This window comes from Argentina silus, assembly GCF_951799395.1.
Source record: "Argentina silus genome assembly, chromosome: X".
In the NCBI taxonomy this organism is placed as follows: Eukaryota; Metazoa; Chordata; class Actinopteri; order Argentiniformes; family Argentinidae; genus Argentina; species Argentina silus.
The window spans coordinates 53,369,938-53,389,549 of NC_139653.1; the positions used below are offsets into that span (position 1 = coordinate 53,369,938).

The 19,612-nt window shown below is 47.9% G+C and overlaps 1 protein-coding gene across 3 annotated transcripts in view; it reads left to right on the forward strand.

Annotated features, from left to right (window-relative positions):
* LOC310822961 (apoptosis-stimulating of p53 protein 2-like) overlaps window positions 1-16,264 on the forward strand; it is a 43,561-nt gene extending 27,297 nt beyond the window's left edge. For all 3 annotated transcript variants that reach the window (XM_083695559.1, XM_083695561.1, XM_083695560.1), the window contains 9 exons: window positions 2,641-2,748; window positions 3,386-3,510; window positions 4,457-4,895; window positions 7,972-8,849; window positions 10,688-10,825; window positions 11,907-12,040; window positions 12,994-13,160; window positions 13,536-13,735; window positions 14,695-16,264. In XM_083695559.1, coding sequence (XP_083551685.1) covers window positions 2,641-2,748; window positions 3,386-3,510; window positions 4,457-4,895; window positions 7,972-8,849; window positions 10,688-10,825; window positions 11,907-12,040; window positions 12,994-13,160; window positions 13,536-13,735; window positions 14,695-14,736 — 2,231 coding nt within the window. In that variant the 3' untranslated portion in view covers window positions 14,737-16,264. The remainder of the gene's footprint in view (window positions 1-2,640; window positions 2,749-3,385; window positions 3,511-4,456; window positions 4,896-7,971; window positions 8,850-10,687; window positions 10,826-11,906; window positions 12,041-12,993; window positions 13,161-13,535; window positions 13,736-14,694) is intronic.
* Window positions 16,265-19,612: the final 3,348 nt, after the last annotated feature.

Sequence of the window (19,612 nt, forward strand, 5' to 3'; positions counted from 1 at the left end):
TCTAGAGACGCTCTCTGTTCATACTCTCCACTGGATGACTCAGCCTTCTTAGTCACACTCCTTCACTCTCCCATTCACTCGCTCCCTCTCTCTCTGTCCTCCATCAAAAACTAGAAGGAGGAGGAGTACCAGGGATGGGAGGAGAAGGAGGAGGGGGGGTAGAAGGGATGGGAGGAGGAGGAGGAGGGGGGGTAGAAGGGATGGGAGAAGGAGGAGGAGTAGGGGGGTAGAAGGGATAGGAGGAGGAGGGTAGCAGGGATGGGTGGAGGAGGAGGAGGGGGGTAACAGGAATGGGAGGAGGAGGAGGAGGGGGGGTAGAAGGGATGGGAGAAGGAGGAGGAGGAGGGGGGTAGAAGGGATAGGAGGAGGAGGGGGGGTAGAAGGGATGGGAGGAGGAGGGTAGCAGGGATGGGTGGAGGAGGAGGAGGGGGGTAACAGGAATGGGAGGAGGAGGAGGAGGGGGGGTAGAAGGGATGGGAGAAGGAGGAGGAGGAGTAGGCGGGGTAAAAGGGATGGGAGGAGGAGGAGGAGTAGGGGGGTAGAAGGGATAGGAGGAGGAGGGTAGCAGGGATGGGTGGAGGAGGAGGAGGGGGGTAACAGGAATGGGAGGAGGAGGAGGAGGGGGGGTAGAAGGGATGGGAGAAGAAGGAGGAGGAGGAGGAGGGGGGGTAGAAGGGATGGGAGGAGGAGGGTAGCAGGGATGGGTGGAGGAGGAGGAGGGGGGTAACAGGAATGGGAGGAGGAGGAGGAGGGGGGGTAGAAGGGATGGGAGAAGGAGGAGGAGGAGTAGGGGGGGTAAAAGGGATGGGAGGAGGAGGAGGAGTAGGGGGGTAGAAGGGATAGGAGGAGGAGGGTAGCAGGGATGGGTGGAGGAGGAGGAGGGGGGTAACAGGAATGGGAGGAGGAGGAGGAGGGGGGGTAGAAGGGATGGGAGAAGGAGGAGGAGGAGGAGGGGGGGTAGAAGGGATGGGAGAAGGAGGAGGAGTAGGGGGGTAGAAGGGATAGGAGGAGGAGGGTAGCAGGGATGGGAGGAGGAGGGTAGCAGGGATGGGTGGAGGAGGAGGAGGGGGGTAACAGGAATGGGAGGAGGAGGAGGAGGGGGGGTAGAAGGGATGGGAGAAGGAGGAGGAGGAGTAGGGGGGGTAAAAGGGATGGGAGGAGGAGGAGGAGTAGGGGGGTAGAAGGGATGGGAGGAGGAGGGTGGGTAGAAGGGATGGGAGGAGGGGGGTAGCAGGGATGGGTGGAGGAGGAGGAAGAGGAGGGGTAGCAGGAATGGGAGGGGGGGGGTAGCAGGGATGGGAGGAGGAGGAGGGGGGGGGTTGTCGTCATTAAAAATGAATGATCTGACACCAAAACAAGTAGTTTCAAACTTGAAAACACAGCATCAAGAGGGACCTCTCTCCCTCCCTCCTCTCTCTCTCTCTCTCTTCTCATCAGTCCATGTTTTCCTTTTTCTCGTATCTGCCTCAGTTTAGAAGAGGGAAGGTTGCATGAATTAAAGTAACAGGTTTTTCCAAGTCTGGCGTGATGGTGCATGCAATCCCTTCTGCATGGTGAGCCAGTATGCAGCGGGTGAGAAGGGAGACTGGTTGGTAAGAGTGGAGTCTGGCGCTGATAACACACCCCTTCCCCGAGCTCCTCTCCATCGGATGGCAGGGCGGGTCCTGGGTGCTATGGCCTCCCTGGGCTGCCTGCCTGCCTGGGCCTGATGGAGAACGACCAGACCCGCGAGGCTGTGGGGTGGTTGGATGTATCTTAAGGTCTTCTCTGGTTTTTGTCTCTCCCGTGCGTTGTTTCTTTAGAAGCCATGTTCTTGCTTAAGCCTCTGAAAGAACTGCGGGCTAAAAGAAAAGGTACACACTCGTGTGTGTGTGTGTGTGTGTGTGTGTGTGTGTGTGTGTGTGTGTGTGTGTGTGTGTGTGTGTGTGTGTGTGTGTGTGTGTGTGTGTGTGTGTGTGTGTGTGTGTGTGTGTGTGTGTGTGTGTGTGTCTGGTTATTTTCATCGTCTCTCTTTCAGTCGGAGATCTCTGCGTTGTTGTTTGTTGTGTTGCCGTGGGCGATCCTGCCTGTTTGTCAAAGCGTGTCTGTCACATTTCTCTCCCATCCTTGTGTTGCTGTTCTAAATGGGTCAGTTGGAACAAACACAAAAACAAACCTCCAGCACAGCTGACGGTTCATGTACTTACTGACCGACTCCGTCAGGTCCCCCCCCCCCCCTCTCTCTCTCCCCCCCTCTCCCTCTCTCTCTCTCCCCCCCCTCTCTCTCTCTCTCTCTCTCCACCCTCTCCCCCCCTCTCTCTTTCTCTCTCTCCCCCCCTCTCCCTCTCTCTCTCTCTTCCCCCCCTCTCTCTCTCTCCCTCCCCCTCTCCCCCCTCTCTCTTTCTCTCTCCCCCCTCTCTCTCTCACCCTCTCCCCCCCTCTCTCTCTCTTCCTCCCTCTCTCTCTCTCACTCTCTCTGCCCCCCCCCCCCCCCCCCCCCCTCTCTCTCTCTCCCCCTCTCTGTCTCTCTCTTCCTCTCTCCCTCTCTCTCTCTCCCTCTCCCTCACCCACCTTTGTGCCCCAAGAGAACCTGAATGAATCTGGGTGAAACCGCCAGTTAAGACTAGCACGTCCTAACACCACCCTCTCTCTCTCTCTCAGGTTTGCAGTCCGCCAAACTGGCAGAGTCTAACAACAACAACAGCAGCCATGGTTCTTCCTCCACACTGCCCCGCATGCCCTCACACTCCAGCACCAACACAGAGCAAGGTAGACACAGCACGCACGCACGCACAGAGGTAGCCACCACACACACACACACACACACACACACACACACACACACACACACACAGGTAGCCACCACAGCAGAGGCACACACACACACACACACACAGAGACATACACAGCCAGACATGTACAATTGTTGGGGTCCAGAAAAAGGAGGAGAGAGGTTCAAGAGTTTTAGGCAGTCAAATATTGAGGCTTTTATTAAGTAGAACCGATTCCAGGGTCAAACTCTTCTCGGACGCAGCCGGAAGACATAACTAACTATTCCAGAGAAGGACACAGGCTTTAATCTTTTGTCCTTGGTGCAGTCTGAAACCATCTGTTGTTTTGGGTGGTAGGTAATGAATTTACAACAGGGTAGGTGTATGTTTAGATGAATGGGGACTGACTCACGACCCAGAGAAATGTTTATAGAGACCCAAGACACAATCAGAGGGGTTAATAAATAAATACATTATTAACACAATACATTTTCAAGTCATATGCGGAATACACACTAATAAAATAAATGTTGTTTTCTGTGTGTGTGTCTTTGTGTGTGTGTGTGTCTGTGTGTGTGTGTCTGTGTGTGTGTGTCTGTGTGTGTGTGTCTGTGTGTGTGTGTGTGTGTGTGTAGATGAGACGGAGGTGCTGAAGAGGGATCGTAGGGTGCGTCCGTTCTCCATGTTTGAACCTACTGAGGCGCCCGCCACCTCCCTCCGCAAGAACCAGAGCAGCGATGACCTAGTCAGAGACACACAGGTCAGACACACACACACACACACACTACTACTACACATTTACACACACACACACACACACTACTACTACACATTTACACACACACACACACACACACACACACACATACACACACACACACCTACTACTACTACACATTACACACACACACACACACACACACACACACTACTACACATTTACACACACACACACACACCACTACACATTACACACACACACACACACACATTTACACACACATGCACACACACTACTACACGTATACACACACACACACACACACACACACACACACACACACACACACACACACACACTTCTAAAGTACATTTAATTCACAAGGTTTTCAGCTAAAATCACCATTTATTGTACCTCATATTCATTGGTGTTGGAAAACTGTTCAGATCAGTATTCTCTTTTTAAATCTCTTCTTAAAACTCATTTTACCAATGCCTGTTTCTACTTATATTTTAGTTTGTATCTGTTTTATCTATTTGTAAAGCACTTTTTAACATTGTTTTAAAAAGGTGCTATATACACTCACCAAACACTTTATTAGGAACACCTGTACACCTTTTCATGGTGGAGGTGGAGGAACACCTGTACACCTTCTCATGGTGGAGGAACACCTGTACACCTTCTCATGGTGGAGGTGGAGGAACATCTGTACACCTTCTCATGGTGGAGGAACACCTGTACATTTTCTCATGGTGGAGGTGGAGGAACACTTGTACACCTTCTCATGGTGGAGGTGGTGGAACACCTGTACACCTTCTCATGGTGGAGGTGGTGTAATGGTGTGGGGAATGTTTTCTGTGTGTGTGTGTATGTATATGTGTGTGTGTGTGTGTGTGTATATATATATATATAAGTGCTCGGTGAGTATAGATATTCTCACAGACCCGGTTTCTGTCTAACCTCTCCTGTCTCCTCTCCTCCGCAGTCTGCTGCCAAAGCGCCAGTCAAGGTCCCCCCGCCCGTCGCCAACAAGCCCAAAGCCCCCAGCGGCGCCCCCTACGGCAAACCCGCCCTCAACACAGGCACCTTCCCCAAGGCCAAGCCCCCCAGCCAGCAGCACCACAACCCCCAGTCCCGTGTCCCCCTGCCCCCCTCCCAGAGCCAGACGCTCCCCCTGCCCCCCAAACAGGACCTCCCTCCGGCCGCAGCCGTGAGACCCTTCACCCCAGAGCTCCCCTCCTCTTCCTCCTCCTCCTCCTCCTCTTCCTCTTCCAAGGAGTCGTCTATGAGTAAGCCCCAGACCCTGGCAGCCAGTTCCATCTATTCCATGTACACCCAGCAGCCCAACCCAGGGAAGCCCTACCAGCCTGGGATCCAGGGGGCGCTCCACCGCTCACAGAGCCGAGGCAATGGCTTCATCAGTGGTAAGGACACTTACCTGGTGTTTATTATCTCTGTGCTGATGAAGGTTTAAATATGTTTTTTAGGTAATTTCTGCTTTATTGGGAGAGAGACAGTAGAGATTGACAGGCAGGATGAGTGAGAGAGAGAGGGGGGATGACCAGCAAGATGTGTCGAGGGTCGGAATTGAAACAGGAACCTTGTGGTTATGTGCAATTATTTGCAAATTATTATGCATATTTATTTTGTATATATTTGAGAGTGCTGCTGGACGTATTATTTATTTTAAGAATACTTACCTGGTGTTTTATTATCTAAAGTCCTCTGTGGCTCAGTTGGTAGAGCATGGTGCTAATAACGCTTAGGTTGTGGGTTCATTTCCCGCCGGGACCATACTGTTCTGGCTGGGATATATATACTGAAAAATGTATATACTCACTGCAATGTAAGTCGCTTTGGATAATGAAGGTTTGACATGGGAGCATGTCCACAGTGACTGCGGATATGCATTTGATTATTATTTGTTATGTATATATTTGCGACTGCTGCTGGACATACTATTTACTTTGAGGATACTTCCTGTTTCCGGAACTGTCCATTTGTATCCCAGTTTGAGTGATGATGACCAGGGTAGTGATGTTGACCAGCGTAGTGATGATGACCAGGGTAGTGATGATGACCAGGGTAGTGATGTTGACCAGGGTAGTGATGTAGTGATGTTGACCAGGGTAGTGATGTAGTGATGGTAACCAGGGTAGTGATGTAGTGATGTTGACCAGGGTAGTGATGTAGTGATGTTGACCAGGGTAGTGATGTAGTGATGGTAACCAGGGTAGTGATGTTGACCAGGGTAGTGATGTAGTGATGTTGACCAGGGTAGTGATGTTGACCAGGGTAGTGATGTAGTGATGGTAACCAGGGTAGTGATGTAGTGATGTTGACCAGGGTAGTGATGTAGTGATGGTAACCAGGGTAGTGATGTTGACCAGGGTAGTGATATAGTGATGTTGTGATGGTAACCAGGGTAGTGATGTAGTGATGGTAACCAGGGTAGTGATGTAGTGATGGTAACCAGGGTAGTGATGTTGACCAGGGTAACCAGGGTAGTGATGTAGTGATGGTAACCAGGGTAGTGATGTAGTGATGTTGACCAGGGTAGTGATGTTGACCAGGGTAGTGATGTAGTGATGGTAACCAGGGTAGTGATGTTGACCAGGGTAACCAGGGTAGTGATGTAGTGATGGTAACCAGGGTAGTGATGTAGTGATGTTGACCAGGGTAGTGATGTAGTGATGTTGACCAGGGTAGTGATGTAGTGATGGTAACCAGGGTAGTGATGTAGTGATGGTAACCAGGGTAGTGATGTAGTGATGTTGACCAGGGTAGTGATGTAGTGATGGTAACCAGGGTAGTGATGTTGACCAGGGTAGTGATATAGTGATGTTGTGATGGTAACCAGGGTAGTGATGTAGTGATGGTAACCAGGGTAGTGATGTAGTGATGGTAACCAGGGTAGTGATGTAGTGATGTTGACCAGGGTAGTGATGTAGTGATGGTAACCAGGGTAGTGATGTAGTGATGGTAACCAGGGTAGTGATGTAGTGATGGTAACCAGGGTAGTGATGTAGTGATGTTGACCAGGGTAGTGATGTAGTGATGTTGACCAGGGTAGTGATGTAGTGATGGTAACCAGGGTAGTGATGTTGACCAGAATAGTGATGTTGACCAGAATAGTGATGTTGACCTGGGTAGTGATGTTGACCAGTATATATGGTCCCAGCGGGAATCAAGCCCACAGCCTAAGCGATGTTGGCGTCATGCTCTTCCAACTGAACCACAGAGGACCACAGATGACCAGTGTCCTTCAACACTTCAACTCCAAACACAAAGACTAGGCTGGAGTCGTTCCTACAGTATGCTAAGTTCAGTACAGTGATATGGGAGAGGGTCGTGACTGAACAAGCCTCAGTTAGTGTGTCTAATTAAAGGTATTCATGTGTTGTACAGGAGGGTTAGGATGTAGCTGTCTTAACCCCGAAGGGGAGTTTCCTCTTGAGTAAACCAGAGGACATGAACTCTCAGGGGGACCAGGGGCCTGTATGACGCACTCGCTGGCTGACTGGGTCTCAATCCATCCAAGTTGTCTCTTTCACTACCCTTTCACAGATCTGAGACAGTTGGGCACCTGTGAGCTAAAGCTCCTACTAGTTTTCACAATATTGCTCACGAGCACTTACTCCGACCTAGCAGGTCTGTGAAGGGGAGTGAACAAGAGAACAAGGGTACATAATGAGGGAGCAACTTTCTGGAATGGAATGCGGCCCTGGTGTTGTACTCACCTATCCACACTTCTCTAAAGAGCAGGGAGTGTGCATGCGTCATGCCTTTGGATTCCCCTTCAGGGGAAATCCACCATCCTGAGCCTCACACAAACACACACAGACACACACACACACACACAGACACGCGCCCACACACGCACACACAGACAGACACGCGCCCACACACGCACACACAGACAGACACGCGCCCACACACACACACACACAGACAGACACGCGCCCACACACGCACACACACACAGACACGCGCCCACACACGCACACACACACAGACACGCGCCCACACACACACACACAGACACGTGCCCACACACACACACACACAGACACGCGCCTACACGCGCCCACACAGACACGCGCCCACACATGCACACACAGACAGACGCGTGCAGACCAAACTCGTGTTCACACGACTGCCCAGCCGAGCAGTCAGAGGCAAAATCCATCTGTTACCAACTCTCCTCCTCAAACAGGGATTCTAGTTTTATAATATTATTTGGCAAGATGATGCTGATGAATGTTGCTTGGCTGATCATCTAAAAACACCAGATTCAATCTTTATCTGACCTTTATAACCTTTATTTAGACATGCAGAAAACAAGGATGTGTGATACATGTTGTTGTTGATGTTTTCTATGTTAAATTATAATTCCATCCTATTGTTTCCTTCTCTCTCACACACTATCTCTCTCACACACCCTCCCTCCCTCTCTCTCTCTCTCTCTCTCTCTCCCTCCTTCCCTCCTTCCCTCTGTAGTGTACGGTAAACCGGTGATTGCCGGCGGAGCCCCCCAGCAACCCCAGTACCCTGAGAACCCTTACATGGAGCGTCCCTCCCCAGGCCTAGACTCTGAGAACCCTTACATGGAGCATCCCTCCTCAGGCCCAGACTCTGAGGTGCCCCACGGTCCTCCACCCCCGGAGGGCCAGCCAGAGACGGAGCGCACCCCCCGGCCCCTCAGCCCCACCAAGCTGCTCCCCTTCATCTCCAACCCCTACCGCCACCAGAGCGACGGCGACCTGGAGGCCCTCAGGAAGAAGCTCTACAACGCCCCCCGGCCCCTGAAGAAGCGCAGCTCCATCACAGAGCCCGAAGGCCCGGCTGGACCCAACATCCAGAAGCTCCTCTATCAGAAGACCACGCTGGCCGCCATGGAGACCACGGTCGTCACGCCCGCCGCCACGCCAACCTACCAGGGCGAGGCGGTGATGGAAGGAGGTATGGCAATGGGGTCGGGCCTTCCGGGAGCTGCAATTGGTCCGGAGGGTGACCAGTCAGAGGGCGGGGTGCCGGAAGAGGGTCAAGGCCAGGCAACCGCTCCGAACGCCAGCCCGGCCCCCGCCGAACAGACCATGCCAGTAGTCACCCCAGAGAGTGACCGAGAGGACATTATCCCCCCTCCCCCTCCAAGCCACCCGGCCCCCCGGCCTGACGATGCTCTCTTTCCCGCGGCGCCCCCTGCTGGTGTGGAGGAGCCGGTGGCCAGCCTGCCCCCGCCTCCGGAGACCTTCATGGAGGAGTTCCCGCCCTACCCCCCGCCCCCGTACCCTAGCGGGGCCGAGCAGGAGGGGCTGGGGGAGGACACCTTCAGTATGCAGCCCCCCGAGGTCACTGGACAGGTCACACTACCACCGGTACGCTGCATGTGTGATGAGTCATTCCCTCTCTCTCCATCCTCCTTAAATCACTCCATCTGTGGAAGGAGAGGGGTAGCAGGGAAGGGAGGAGGAGGAGGAGGAGGGGGAGGAAGAGGAGGGGTAGCAGGGATGGGAGGAGGAGGAGTAGCAGGGATGGGAGGAGGAGGAGGAGGAGGAGGGGTAGCAGGGATGGGAGGAGGAGGAGGAGGGGGAGGAGGAGGGTGGTAGCAGGGATGGGAGGAGGAGGAGTAGCAGGGATGGGAGGAGGGGTAGCAGAGATGGGAGGAAGAGGAGGGGTAGCAGGGATGGGAGGAAGAGGAGGGGTAGCAGGGATGGGAGGAGGAGGAGGGGTAGCAGAGATGGGAGGAGGAGGGGCAGCAGGGATGGGAGGAGGAGGAGGAAGAGGAGGATGTTGTTACAAAGTATGACAGGTTATATGGCCTTCATTGTACATGAGAGTCAGTCTTTGATAATTGATTGATAATCAGCCAGTCACAAGAAGTAACAAACAACCTCAGTTCAAACACACAACATGATTCAGTGCCGAGGGTGAATAAAGTCGCCCAAATTGTCAATTAATTAATTAATTAATTAATGCAAAAATGCATAAATGATGATGCTTCATTTTGTAGCCAATCAAAGTGTTGTTGCTAGGTAAACACCACATAGAACACTAGGTGGTGTGTGTTCCGGAATTCTTTGGCAGTTGGTGAGTTAAGGGGATAGCTTAGCGCTACAGCTTAGTGTACACATGAGACAATGCATAGGCCTAGGCTACAGCATATCAGCAGCTTATTGTACCTGTTACCGGATGTTACAGGAGGCTGCACAGTGCGGGGGTGTCCTGGGGGGAGACAGAGAATGAGAGAGAGGGAGAGGATTATTTAAATATTATCAAGTTATCAGGTTAAGGTCAATAGCTAAATAGCTCAACTGTAATTCTTTTTTTGTTAACTCACCAACTGCCAGATAATTCCGGAACACTCACCACCTAGATTTCTAAGTGTTCTATGTGGTGTTTACCTAGCAACAATACTCTGATTGGCTACAAAAGTGAAGCATCATCATTTATGCATTTAATGTTCCTCCATATGGCCTCACATGTTGTTTGTCAGTCCTACTGCATCATGGGGTTTGTTGTGCTTGTTCAGATTGTACACGTTCACCCTGGGTGACTGGACTATCAACAAGGTCACCCCTTCATTGTGGTTATATAACCACTAATTCCTATGAGGTAGCCTACTATATTTGTTTGGGAGAACGTGGCCCTAATCAGATGGTTATTTTCAGCCCATTGTTTTTAAAGAGCTCCATTAAGCCCCCATAAGAGGGTTTAACCATGGGGTCCCAGCCTCCCTGGGAGTGTGTGGACCTATACTATAACAGACCCTCTCTGGACTCTGTTAATAAACAGGCGCTGTTGACACACGCACACACACATACACACAAAGGGCTCTTTCTTTACTGCCCGTAAACTAGCTGTAATCGGCTTGTGTAACCATGTTCAGTGAAATCAGTTTGTTTCACACTTACTGGAACTTTTAGTCGCCTCAGCGCTGAGCTGAGAACTGAAGCCACAGGTGCTCACTCCGTCTGGTGGCACCCAGAGATGGGACAGCCTCAGGCTCTTCCCTGTGTGTGTGTGTGTGTGTGTGTGTGTGTGTGTGTGTGTGTGTGTGTGTGTGTGTGTGTGTGTGTGTGTGTGTGTGTGTGTGTGTGTGTGTGTGTGTGTGTGTGTGTGTGTGTGTGTGTGTGTGTGTGTCATCATGGCACTGTGACATCATCAGGGTGCGACGCTGTATGCTGTGCTCATCCAAGTGTGCGTGTGTCTGCAGGGCAAGAGGACCAACCTGCGTAAGCTCGGCTCGGAGAGGATCGAGCACAGTATGAGGGTGAAGTTCAACCCCCTGGCGCTGCTCCTGGACTCTTCTCTGGAGGGGGAGTTTGACCTGGTCCAGAGGATTATATATGAGGTATGCCTTTATGGAACAATTTGTATAGAAGTAGAGTAGTGTGTAGTAGATACCTATGTTATGGTAGACCTTGCTGTGGAATGAGTTATGGTCTGAAGAAACAGTCAAACACGTTGTGGTACTATTCATGACGGGCATATCTTACTGAGCTGAAGTGCTTGTTAGTGTGTTAAAGGGTTGGTTCGGGATTTTTGAACCATATCTCTGTATTCTATTTATCAGCAGCATGAACCAGATTGCTACTGCAAGTACACAGGGCTACGAGGTCAGTCTGTCCATATATATGCCATTCAGCTGCCGCTTTTATCCAAAGCGATTTACATTGCAGTGAGTTCATACATTTCAGTATATATGGTCCCAGCGGGAGTCTAACCCACAACCTAAGCGTTGTTAGCGCCATGCTCTACCAACTGAGCCACAGAGGACCACAAAGCACCCAAATAAACTCTGCACGACACACACGGCAACTCATAATAAAGTGGCTACTAATGAACAAAACTAATTCACTTTGAAGTCAAATTAACATTAAATCCATTACAATTGTGATGGAACTTTCAGTCGAAGTATGCATTACTATGACTGTGTCCCTCCGCGCTGCAGCTGTGGAGTGATACGTTGTAGCCTGCGAGTGTAGCTACAGCGTGCCATATGGAGTGATACGTTGTAGCCTGCGAGTGTAGCTACAGCGTGTCATATGGAGTGTGTTTGGGTGCTTTTTGGACAGATGAAACTTGTAGCCTCGTATAGTCGCAGTAGCAGTGTGGCTCATGACAAGGTTCCAAAATAGTACCCATCGTTCGACAGCTCTGCTGGTAAGTAGATATAAACCCTCAGCTGGAGTATGATGCCCCAAAGTTTTTTAGTCCTTTTTTTAAGCACTTGTTTTAGAACTGCTTCTTATTGTCTTTTTGAAGATGGTTTCGGTTAAGCTCTGTTACCTTTCAAAAGGAAGCTGAAGTGTTTTATAATGATAGCTGATTATCATCTCTCTCTCTCTCTCTCTCTCTCAAATCTCTCTTGCTTTCTTTCCATCCCTCCCTCCCTCCCTCCTTCCTTCCCTCCCTCCCTCCCTCCGTCTCAGGTGGAAGACCCTAGCCAGCCCAATGATGAGGGCATCACTGCTCTACACAATGCTGTCTGCGCTGGACACACAGAAATAGTCAAGTTCCTGGTGCAGTTTGGCGTCAATGTCAACGCAGCAGACAGCGATGGCTGGTGAGTCCGCGCTACGTTTAGACTTTAACTCATTTAGTGCCGAGGGTGACTTTATTCACCAAAAATGCATAAAAGATGATGCTTCATTTTGTAGCCAATCAGAGTGTTGTTGCTAGGTAAACACCACATAGAACACTTGGCACTTCTCCCCAAATTCTCCCATATCACTCCCCTCCTACTGACTTCACTGGCTCCCGGTAGCAGCTCACATCAGATTCAAGACCCTGGTGCTTGCCTATCAGGCGGCAAAGGGAACAGCCCCTCCCTACTTGCAAGCAAAGGTCAACCCCAAACCCCCCCTGTACTAACCCTAACCCTGTACTAACCCTAACCCCCGGCCCGATCACTCCGCTCGTCCACCTTGGCTACCCGCCTGGCACCGCCTCTATGTGGATGCAGTGGCCGTGCTACTGAGTCACGGCTTTTCACTGTCCTGGCGCCCCGCTGGTGGAATGAGCTTCCCACTACTGTCAGGACTGCAGAGTCACTTCCGATCTTCCACCGTAGATTGAAAACCCATCTCTTCAGGCTACATCTTAACTGTCTTCCTAAAGACCACTTCACCCTCACTACCCCCCCTATACTAACCCTAACCCCAACCCTAGAGACCTCTTCATCCCCGCTACCCCCCCTATACAAGTTCTCTCCTGCTAATACAATTTTTAAAAAAATAGCCTACTGCATTACGACTGCCAATGGCCCCCTGGTCTGAGCATTGATTACTTTGTCTTATGATGACTGTTGGATAGATGATTCACTTACTTAAACAAATGTATTGTTGTAAGTCGCTTTGGATAAAGGCGTCTGCTAAATGCCATAAATGTAAAAAATAAATGTAAAAATGCAGTTGTTGAGTTAACAAAAAAAGAATTACGGTTGAGCTATTTAGCTATTGACCTTGTGACAGATAATAGTTAAATAATCCTCTCTCTCTTTCTATCTTCCTCCCCCAGGACCCCCCTCCACTGTGCCGCCTCCTGTAACAACGTGCAGGTGTGTAAGTTCCTGGTGGAGTCGGGGGCGGCCGTGTTCGCTATGACCTACAGTGACCTGCAGACGGCCGCTGACAAGTGTGAGGAGATGGAGGAGGGATACGCCCAGTGCTCCCAGTTCCTCTACGGTGAGTGGATGCTAATGTGTGTGTGTGTGTGTGTGTGTGTATGCATGCATGTACGTTTCTCGTATGAATGTGTGTATGTGTGTGTATATGCGTGCGTGCGTGTGGGTGTGTATGCATCTGTCCAGATATTTGTGTGTGTATGCATCTGTCTCATGTATGTGTGTGTGTGTGTGTATGCATCTGTCTCGTGTGTGTGTGTGTGTGTGTGTGTGTGTGTGTGTGTGTATATGTGTATGTATCTGTCTCGTGTGTGTGTGTATGCATCTGTCGTGTGTGTGTGTGTGTATGCGTATGCATCTGTCTCGTGTGTGTGTGTGTGTGTGTGTATGCATCTGTCGTGTGTGTGTGTGTGCTAATGCCCCTCTCCTCCCACAGGTGTGCAGGAGAAAATGGGTATTATGAACCGGGGCGTGGTCTATGGCCTGTGGGACTACGGCAGCGAGAACCAGGATGAGCTGGCGTTCCGTGAGGGCGACTGTATGACCATCATCCGCAGAGAGGACGAGGATGAGGTGGAGTGGTGGTGGGCTCGCATGGCCGACATGGAGGGGTACATACCCCGAAACCTCCTGGGGGTAAGTCCCAGTACCCTCTGGGTTGTTTTATCCAGGACTTACTTTTTGGGGGGTCTCTGGTTTGGTGTTAGATCATGTTGTTTGTATTGTATTTATTGTTTATATTGTTCAGTATTGTTTTTGTTGTGAAGCACTTTGTGACATTTGTCACAATACAGCTGAGTATACAAATACATTTGATTGATTGATTGATTGAGTGAAAGGGGAAGTACTTATTCAATTGGCACAATCGGTTTGGGCTTAATGCCTTTATTTGTGAGTTTTACGCTTAAAGGGATAGTTGATGTTGATTCCTTACCCTTGATTTCAACCTTTGTTTGAGATTTCATACCCAACCCATCTCAAAGTCATTTAAATTTAGTAATTTGAGTCTTTTCAGAAAAGACGGGATTATTTGGGCATTTCAAACATGCTTATTTAATGTCCATAGACTTCCATTGTTTTTTTTTGTTAAAAATGCTGTCAGTTAGTGACAGTGCCCTGATAAACAGAAGGAACGTGTTGATAGTCCTTCCTGTCCTGGTCCATAGACTCCTTTTCAAGGGTAAGGAACCAAATATGTGATTTTGTAATCTCCGTGAACTATCCCTTTTCAACTCTCTCTCCAGGTTTTTGAAGATTTTGAATTGTTTTGATGCAATATTTTAGGTTTTCTATTCATAAATGGGTTTCCCCAAATGAACTGTTTACTATAAACTTTCAATGCATAAAGAAGTAAAATAATTGTTTAACAGAGTTGAATTGTATTAACAACACACCACCTAGAGTTCTGAGTGTTCTATGTGGTGTTTACCTAGCAACAACACTTTGATTGGCTACAAAATGAAGCATCATCATTTCAGCATTTTTGGTGAATAAAGTCACCCTTGGCACTTTATAATGTTGACAATTTCGTTGACTTTATTCACCCTCAGCACTGAATGAGTTAACTAACTTATGGTTCTCTGTTTTTCTGACAGCTTTACCCGCGTATAAAGCCCAGACAAAGAAGCCTGGCTTAGGCCCTGGAGATCCTGAAACCTGCCTCTCTCTGGAGGAACAGCCACCCTGTCACAGTCTACACACACACAGGCTTTAACTGGACTGGACACGGGGAGGCCCACAATCACATGAAGAAGCTTAACGTTGAGAGACCAAACCATATGAAGGATTTTGATGAACTTTGAACAATGAACCCTACACTACAGACGGCCTATAACCACTGACTCTCTGGCTGGCTGAGGCACTTTTCTATCAGAGCAACATTTCCACACTTATTTTTCCAGACCACTTGTGTGTGAGAAGACACTAATGGCATTATGGATCTCTTAGTGGTTTTTGTTGTATTGTTTTTGATCAGATTTAAGCGTCTGGAACAGTTTGTCTATTGAACATCAGATATTAATGTTGGGGGGAAAAAATCGGATACAAACAGTATTTTCTATGTAATGACTTTTAATTTGTCTTTAAAACTGTATTTTCGTCCGTGTTACTGTCGTTTTAACCCTGTTAAAGAAATCTGGAGCTGAGCAGTGTGTAAGATGGGAGAGTGCATGAGTGAGAGGGAAGGTTGGATGGTGAACCTGGTTGTTGGTGTATTGTTGAGGCAGTCTTTTTCTGTTTTCTGTATGTATTTTGTTACCATGACAATCTTTGATTAGGTCACTTCCTGTGTTGTGTGGCGTTAGCTGTATTCCGAATGGCGTTGTCCCGTGCTCCGAGCTCCCACACTCTGGAGTTGGTTCTCTGTGGTGTTCTCCAGAGCCTGAACTCCAGAGCACCGAAGCACGTAGACGCGGGAACAGACTCAATGTCTCTCTTAGATTGTTGGGAGACGTGTTTTTCCTGACCTGACCACTGTTTCAGCGAATAAAATGATTTGATGTATAGTGTTTCAGTTGGTCAATGGTATGATGACATTGAATGAGCTATTGCCGTTGATTGTGTTGTCTATGATACCAGCAGAGCCAGCTGATCTGCACTGGCTTTATGGGTGAGACACTGCAAAAGAGACTTTACACAACATGCGTTGTCACAGCAACCAGTTGAGTGTAATGCTACAGCTATGATATTGATATTGTCACAGCAACCAGTTGTGAAGCTGGCCTAGGAAACCATGACATCACAGGTTAAGTTTGTTTATCATCTGTGGATGACATGGAATGTAAACAATATATTTTGAACATTTTAGCCATTCAGGAAGGACAGGAAAGTACAATAAGCGTAACGCTGGAAACCATGTCAACATGCTTATACCTGTGTAACTGGAGAGAGGACCAGGATACTAGCGGATGATAACAGATACTTTAAGTATGTGTTTATGTAAAATCCTGTCTCTCTCAAACAACTCATTTGAGACTCGTGTAATCAGCTCAATCATAGTCAGTTTTAGGAAGTCTATCACCTCCATCAACGCTACTCTCTTCTCTTCGCTACAGATGTATTTATTTTTGTTACCTTTTATCTTTAATTTTTTTCCCCCTATTGTCAAAACTATAACCTCACATGTAGAATTTTACAAAATGTACAATAAAATACTTTCTATACTAATGTCTGTCTGGGTGTCTGTGTATCCTACCCTCTGCTGCTGGCAATGTTTTGAATACCAGAGTAATTAACTGGGAAACGGCTGTCAAGGTACAGCACATACCAGCCAATCAGAAACCCAGGAGTGTAATGTGATATTTCATTACAGCCAATCAGTGTGTCCTTTGAGTGAGACATATAACCAAGTGGTAATTAAAGTTACTATCAACAGATACATAGTTTCTATTATCAGATACATAGTTACTATCATCAGATACATAGTTACTATCATCAGATACACAGTTACTATCATCAGATACATTACTGAGTGTCCTGACATTTACTATCATAAAGTTTAAAAGTTGTCCACCGGTGTGAGGATGTCGCAAGGGTTTTATTTCAGGTCATTCACCTCGGCAAAACTACCACCAAGAGGCATCGTTGAGCATGATGGAAATGCTTAAAGTGTGTTGTAGTGTATTTACAAACATTGCCGCCTGATGAATTATGTGTTATGATGTCTGTGTGCTCGTGGTAAACCCCTGCCTACTGTAGGTAACATATTAAAGTTACAGTCTCAGCTGGATCAGCTCATATCTCCTTGGCGATGTACACCACCATACTGTAGATGAAGACCTTGTAACCCCTGTAATGTGTGTTGTCAAGGTGACGGGTGAGGTGACGGTGATGAGGGAGCTGATCCATTTTGACAGCGAGACGCAGAGACCTTCCTCAAGGAGGTGGGATCTATCACCTGTGCTTTAGTCTTCAGGGTTAAAGAGATAGCTCAGCACATTACTAGATGGTTATGTTACATGATGGTTAACTTACCCATACATTTAGTATTACTGAGGCCTACAGAGTTTTCAGTTTTCATATAGCAGTGTCGGGGTCCAGAAAAAGGAGGAGAGACGTTCAAGAGTTTTAGGCAGTCAAATATTGAGGTTTTTATTAAACAGAATCAAACAGAAAAGAAACCCTTCTCAGACCCAGCCGGAAGACATAACTAACTTTTTCAGAGCAGAACACACAGTTTTATCGACTTTGTCCTTGGCGCAGTCCGAAACCATCTGTTGTTTTGGGTGGTAGGTAATGAATTTACCACAGGGTAGGTGTATGTTTATATGAATGGGGACTGACTCACGACCCAGAGAAATGTTTATCGGAGACCCCGGCACAATCAGAGGGCTGAAAATGAATTCTTAACAGCAGGATAATGAGTGATATGACATGGGAGAGATGTTTTACTTATGCTACCTGTGTGAAGGTGGTGCGCTGTCTGAATCCTTCCCACTGCTGTCAGGACTGCAGTCACTACCTATCCTCCGCCGTAGACTGAAGACCCATATACCTGTCTATCTAAGACCCATCTCTTCAGGCCACATCTTGACTGTCCCTCCTAAAGACCCCTTCATCCCCACTACCCCCCTGTACTAACCCTAACCCTAAAGACCTCTTCACCCCCACTACCCCCCTATACTAACCCTAACCCTAACCCTAAAGACCTCTTCACCCACTACCCTCTTGTACAGTTTCTCTACTGTAAATAAAATACATTTTAAAAAAAGTAATCCTTCCTTCTTCTAGCGTTGTGACTGTCAATAGCCCCTGGTCTTAGCATAGATTTGTTTTTGTTATGACTCATGTGTAGATGATTCACTTTAGACAAATGTACTTGTTGTAAGTCGCTTTAGATAAAGGCGTCTGCTAAATGTCAAACATGTAAATGTAGATGAAGGTGGTGCACTGTCTGAATCCTTAAAATGTATTCTTTACTTTCATATGAAGTACTCTTTTCACACTATCCTTTCCTTTCTCTTCTCTATCTCTTCCCTCTATCTTGGCCTATCTGTCAATATCTCTCCCTTTCTACCTATCTCTCATTCTTCCTCTCTCTCTCTCCCTCTTTCTCAGGCACATCTTCACTCCATGAACGTTAACCCTAACCCTATCCACTGTGGTCTGACCCCTAACCCTAACCCTATCCACTGTGGTCTGACCTCACACAACTGCCTGCTCCGAGAGGCAGAAGTGGAAAGAGTACTGAAATATCCTCCTCAAGTAAAAGTACTGTTACTTCAGTGACATTTCAAAAAGTAAAAGTTGTAGTCTAGGAAACTACTTAAGTAAGAGTAAAAAAGTAGCTAATTAAAAAGTACTTAAGTAAAAGTAATTAGTGTTACTTTTAAAATAAAAAAAATACCTTTTGTTTTAGCTCATTTCATCAACATTACATGATGCACACATTTTTATATAGAGGAAGAGAGGAAATTAATGTAAGAACAAACATTAAGGTAAATATTCAAAGCATACAATTCATAAATTAATATAAAAAACATAAAAACATAAAATCTGACTGACCCACTAACTCATACACTTAATGCCTCACTCTCTCCCCCCTTCTCTCACTCTCTCACCCCTTCTCTCACTCTCTCCCCCCTTCTCTCCCCCCTTCTCTCACTCTCTCCCCCCTTCTCTCACTCTCTCCCCCCTTCTCTCACTCTCTCACCCCTTCTCTCACTCTCTCCCCCCTTCTCTCACTCTCTCACCCCTTCTCTCACTCTCTCCCCCCTTCTCTCACTCTCTCACCCCTTCTCTCACTCTCTCACCCCTTCTCTCACTCTCTCCCCCCTTCATTCACTCACACACAAAATGGGGAGAAACAGGGCATACTGGACATGCAGTCAAATTAGCTCTGGAGGAAACAAGAGAATATGGAATGGCTAAAGTAATGACCAAGCATTGGCCAGCATTGACACATGCTGTAATGGAAAAGGTGGGGCAATTGATTATGCAATAGAATTAGACCAACAGGTTAAGCATTCCATATGAACAAACTACATATTGTGTATAAACAAAAAACATAGGAGCTCCATCCAGCAACCTAACTTCACTCTGAACTTGCTGTTCAGTTTTAGCAGGAGCTGATTTTCTAAATAGTCACAGTCTATTCTAGCTGGTTTTGCTGTGAAGAACATTTCATCACCTCTGAAAAGGCAGCAAAGGCAGGCAGACCGGCGTTTAGTTTAAGGGACAGCTTTTTGATGTGTGGAAAGGAATGAAGCAGGTCCATCTCATCAGATGCACAGGCAAGGTACCCATCCAGCTCCCCTGTACCTTGTGACCTTCTAGGCCCGACTGACGAGAAGAAGTAATCTTCATCAGATACTCTCTGTGGCTCTACCTCCTCCTCCGTCATGGTGTCAAGATGGTGTTTAATGTAGACCAAACCTGTGTAGTAGCGAATACACAACAAAATACATATTAACTTCTTCTGAAAAGTCTGCTAAATGTGACAACCTAGTTCAGTTGCATATCAATGATGCCTCAACAAATGAAGCTCAAATGAAAGGAAAATATAGGTACTGTATG